We start from the raw sequence: 5,214 nt of genomic DNA, 5'->3' as shown, positions 1-5,214 counted from the left end.
TAATTGAGGAGTCCATACATGTTACATTTGTGATACTAAATTGGTTCAAAGTATTTTGGAAGACTATAATGCAGGGAATCAAGCTCAAAAGGATGATGAAACTGTACAAAATCGTGAAAATGAAAATTCTGGACAGACTGAACCAGAAACTGCAGCTGCTGAAAATTCAACAAGAGACAATTCTGTTTTGTCTCATGAATCTGAAGGAAATTCAGAAACCAACAGTTCCCTAAATCCCTTGGTAATGAATCTGCCTCCAAGTTCACCAGACCTTGTGAATGGAGATTTTTGAAGAATTATCTTGAGGAATTTGTCGTTGGGGACGTCTTTCATAGTGTTAAAACTTGGTCTTCAACTAGAAAGGCAAGTGAAGAATCAAACATTGCTCTTCTCTCTCAAATAGAGCCTCAGAATGTCAAGGAAGCCCTTGATGACCCTTCTTGGGTAAAGGCAATGGAGGATGAGTTTCATGAGTTTGAGAAGAACTAAGTTTGGACATTGTTTCCAAGCTCGAATGAAAAAAAAGTGACCGGCACCGAGTGGATATTTCGGAACAAACTAGAAGAGGATGGTAGCATTGCAAGAAACAAAGTTAGGTTAGTGGCACAAGGATATGACCAAGAAGAAGGAATAGACTTTGATGAATCATTTTCCCCTGTTGCCCAAATAGAATCCATAAGACTTCTTTCAGCTTATGCTGCTTTTTGTGGTTTTAAATTATATCAAATGGATGTGAAATGTGTATTCTTAAATGGTGTGATAGATAGAGAAGTGTATGTAGAGCAGCCACCTGGATTTGAAAATAAAGAATTTTTTAACCATATTTTCAAATTATCAAAAGTTCTCTATGGTCTAAGACAAGCTCCTAGAGCTTAGTATGAGAGGTTAAGCTCTTTTCTTCTAAAAAATGGTTTTCAAAGAGACACCACAAACACTACTCTATTTATCAAGAACTCTAATGATTCTTTCATACTAGTCCAAATCTATGTTGATGATATTATTTTTGGATCAGCCAATGAATCCCTTTGCACTGAATTTGGAAAACTCATGACAAGTGAATTTGATATGAGTATGATGGGTGAACTTAATTTTTTCCTTGGGCTTCAAATTAAGCAAACTAAAAATAGTATTTTTATTCATCAAGAGAAGTATGCCAAGGAACTAGTTAAGAAATTTGGTATGGAAAATGCCAAACCCATGGGAACTCCCATTCACCCTAATTCAAAATTAGAAAAGGGAGAAACTGAGAAAGATGGAGATGAGACTAGGTATAGAGGAATGATTGGATCTCTTATGTACTTAACTTCATCTAGACCTGTTATTGTGCAAAGTATTGAAATGTGTTCAAGATTCCAATCCAAACCAAAAGAGTCTCATATTTCTGCAGTTAAGATAATCATTAGATATGTTCATGGCACATCTAATTTTGGTCTAAGGTATCCTAAGATTGGTGATTTTTCTGCAGTTGGTTATTGTGATGCAGATTTTGCTGGTGATAGAGTTGATGGAAGGAGCACATCAGGCTTATGTTGTTTCCTTGGAAAGTCCTTGAATGTCTGGTCAAGTAAGAAACGGTCAACAATGGCTTTATCCACTGCAGAGGCTGAGTATTAGCTTCTTCTTCTTGTTGTTCTCAGCTTATGTGGTTAAAAACACAACTTGCTTATTACAAATTAATTACTGAATATATTCCCTTGTTGTGTGACAATATGAGTGCCATTAATATTTCAAAGAATCCAATTTTGCACTCTAGAACATGTTCAAAAAGGGGATATTAGCATTCAATTTGTTAAATCAGAAGAGCAATTAGCGGATATTTTCACTAAACCACTAGCTGAGGACAAATTTTGAATGCTTAGGACTAGTATAGGGATTTTATGTTATGATTCATTGATTGAAAATTGCTGATGTGTTTGTTGGAGTTTTTGTCTCATAAACAGGTATGAGACAATTCTAGGCATATGAAGAACCATCTCTAAACAGATCTCTCTGGGCGTTACTACACATGCTAAATCATCTAGGCCAACCTTAAAATTCAGAATTTGGGTGGTCCAATATGTTTCCTTAAACCAAACCACCTCTGGACCTAGTATGAGTGTTACGTGATCCATTTATTTATTATATTTTAGTTTCTTTATTTATTTTATTTTATTCAGTTTGTCTTTCAGTCAAAAGGTTTCAAAATTAAAATTACTTTCCATTTTATTTTTAATAAATTCAAATCTTTCTTTTTGTAATGTCAAGTCCTTTCAAAGTCAAATAAGAGGTGATGCAGTTGCATGTTTTGAGAAAAATTTTATTCACGGTGCGGTTATCAACACTCCTTTTTCTTCCTTCATAACTCCTTTCTCCAACTCTTCAGTTTTTCCCCACTACCTTTATTGCTTCTCTTCGTTCAAAACCAGAAAGCAACCAAATGAGGAAGAAAATTGTTTCACAAAAGCCTCTTCGTAAAAAGATCTTCAAGCTTCCTGCAAAAGAAAAAACCTTCCACTCACTCTTAAGACCGAACCTTCACTCAATCTCCTTCTCCTCCTACCTCACCTCCTCGCTCTGATCCCATGGCTCGCACTAAGAATCCCTCAAGGTTTCCACCCTCAGTCAAGCAGACATCACCACCAAAGGAACCTCCTTCTAAACCTAGTTCGTCGAAGCCAAGCTCCTCAAAAGGGAAACGTCCAACTGTTATCAAACCTACCTCTGAACCCACTCAACCTAAGACAATGTTTGTTCCCATTTGTTCTCAGAGAGGTAAATCTCGAATCTCTCTTAAATCTGTTAGAGAACTAGACATTGATCTTTTTACACATAAATCACACTTCATGATCTCTCATTCCAACTATAGCCCCTATAGATTTAAGTCTGCCATGAATAATGATTTTTCTGAAGGAGTTGTTAAGTATCGTACCCTATGTCCCTCTTTTCTTGCTGATTTACCAAATCTGAAAAAGAAAGGTTTTTCTTTTGTTGAAAATCTGGAATTTCTAGACTGGAATCACCTTTTTAACATCAAAAAACTAGTGTACCCTCTTTTGATCAAAGATTTTTATGCTAACATGACATATCACGAGGACAGTGTTCATTCTTATGTCAAGGGCCAAGATATTGTGCTAAACAATGAAACAATCAGTGATTCAATGAAATACACTGATGTTGGGGCTTATGCATATACCTCTGTTAAGTGGGATGAAGGAGTTAATATCTCTTTCAATGATGCTTTGGCTCATATTTGTGAACATATTTCTCTGATTGATGGCATCACCCCTACTCACAAAGTCCTGGGTTATGAACCTGCTCAATTGCACCATATAGTAAATCATATCATCCTTTCCTCAAAGTGGTTCATCTCAAAGGGTATCTTACACTGACACTCTTGCTTTGTATGCCCTGCTCACTAAAATAGAAATTTTTTTTGCTTATTTGATCGTAAGAAACATGTTTTAATTCTGTTAGAAGTGAGAAAGACAAAGCCCTTCCTTATGGCATGTTTCTAACTTGTATTTTTTAGCATTTTGGTCTTGACTTGTCCAATGAGGATTATGAAAATAGATATTCATATCTAAAGGGAGGTGGTTCAGTGAAACAGCAAAAAGGACCTACTCGCTCTGAAAAGGTGGTTTTAGATAATGAAGATGATGAGTTCATTTTGAGGAATCTCCTCCTCCTTCCACCGAGGGAACCTCCATCTCCGTTGGACAAAAATTTGCTCTGTTTAATGTTGTGAAAGATATGGTCCAGGAATTTGTCTCCCAATCAAATTATATGATTGCCATAAGTAAGGAACAAAGGAAGCTAGGAAGCAAGCATGAGAATTTCCTCCGAAAATCAAGAGATAGAGTGGCTGTTTTCCTCAAGTTCATTGATAATCTCCAACAAGATGAGGATGCTACCACTGATGCTGAAGAGGAAGCTAATTCTGAGGAAAATGGTTCAGATGCCTAGATTTGTTTCATGAAAATTGTTTCTCTTGTTCTTTTGAACTACTTTCTGTTATTTCGGATGACTGTAATATTTTAACTACTGCTGCATTTACTTTCAATTAATTTGGTGTTTAGACTTTGCATTAACACTTTCTTGCAGGTTTTAAGGTGCAATTTTTCTTGATCTTGCCTATTTTTCACCCTTGATGACAAAAGGGGGAGTGATAACATGAGTAGCATGAATATGTGAATTTTTAGGGTGAATTTGATTGCTGCTAGTGAATTTTTATGAATTATGACTACTACTGAATTTTATTGTGCATTTTGATTGCTGCAGTTGTGGTCATTTTTTTGTGAATTAATTCTGATACTTGCTGCTTTGAAAGCTTGATAATGCTATAATCAGGCTAATTTGACCTTGCCTTACAAGTTTTGCTATTTTTTCATGCCATGTTAGTCTTGATGCTCTGTTTTGGTTAAAGCATGATCAGTTTCTGAAATGGATATTTGTTAAAAGTGCTGACATGATATGTTCATTATTGGGCTGGATTTGTGTTGCTGATTGTATAATCTCCCTTAGTCAAGTTGAATTGTGTGTAACTCTTTATTATGCTCTCTATAAGTATAATATAAATAGGAACGAAAAGAAGAGCATAAATTTAAGGGGAGTAACCCTTGAAAAAAAAAGGGGGAGAAACACTAAAGCAAGTAACATAAATCAAAGGGAAGTTTCTTAACTCTATTCAAATTTAATTTCTTTGGTTAATGTTTTAATTATGTTTTTCATCAAGGGGAGATTGTTGAGTTAAGAAATTAATTAAATTAATTAATGATGACAAACATTATTTTATTGGGCTAATTGACCAATTAGTGTTGGTTATTTCTAATTAAATGTTGCAGGGCAAAATTTCTTGTTGCAGCAGCCCAGTAAGATAGATAAGAAAACCAAAGCTGGTGGGCTACAAAACAATAACAGCCCAAAGGAATCAAAGTAATGAAATCAGATAGGCCAAAGAAATCAAACGGTCTAAATAAATCATAACCGACCCAAGCCCGAATTCATCTCTCAAGCCAATCCCTCTAATTTGTTTCCAGTAAAGCAACGTTCACTTCTTCCTTTTCGGTCAGAACTCAGAGAAAGAGAGAGAAATCTTAGTCTCTAAGCTGTTCACCAAAGAAGAAAGAAAGAGAAGGATTAAGCAAGAAAGGCAGAGGTCTAATCACCCAAATCAAACCAAATTAAGCTAAGGCAGAAGTTAAAGATAACTTATTTCCTCTTGCATGCATCGTGCTT

At 35.5% G+C, this 5,214-nt stretch overlaps 1 protein-coding gene across 1 annotated transcript; it reads left to right on the top strand.

Moving 5' to 3' along the window:
• Nucleotides 1-1,278: 1,278 nt before the first annotated feature.
• Nucleotides 1,279-1,614, top strand: LOC130933705 (secreted RxLR effector protein 161-like). The gene has a single exon (XM_057863324.1). The coding sequence runs from the start codon at nt 1,279-1,281 to the stop codon at nt 1,612-1,614; it is 336 nt and encodes a 111-aa protein (XP_057719307.1).
• Nucleotides 1,615-5,214: the final 3,600 nt, after the last annotated feature.

The sequence above is a fragment of the Arachis stenosperma genome, chromosome 6 (genome assembly GCF_014773155.1).
Source record: "Arachis stenosperma cultivar V10309 chromosome 6, arast.V10309.gnm1.PFL2, whole genome shotgun sequence".
Taxonomy (NCBI): Eukaryota; Viridiplantae; Streptophyta; class Magnoliopsida; order Fabales; family Fabaceae; genus Arachis; species Arachis stenosperma.
The sequence above is the reverse complement of the archived record's forward strand: the minus strand, read 5'-3'. Positions and strand labels throughout refer to the sequence as shown.

Excerpts from the sequence above, each read along its gene's own strand:
- LOC130933705 (XM_057863324.1), top strand. The coding sequence starts at position 1,279 with ATGATTGGATCTCTTATGTACTTAACTTCATCTAGACCTGTTATTGTG.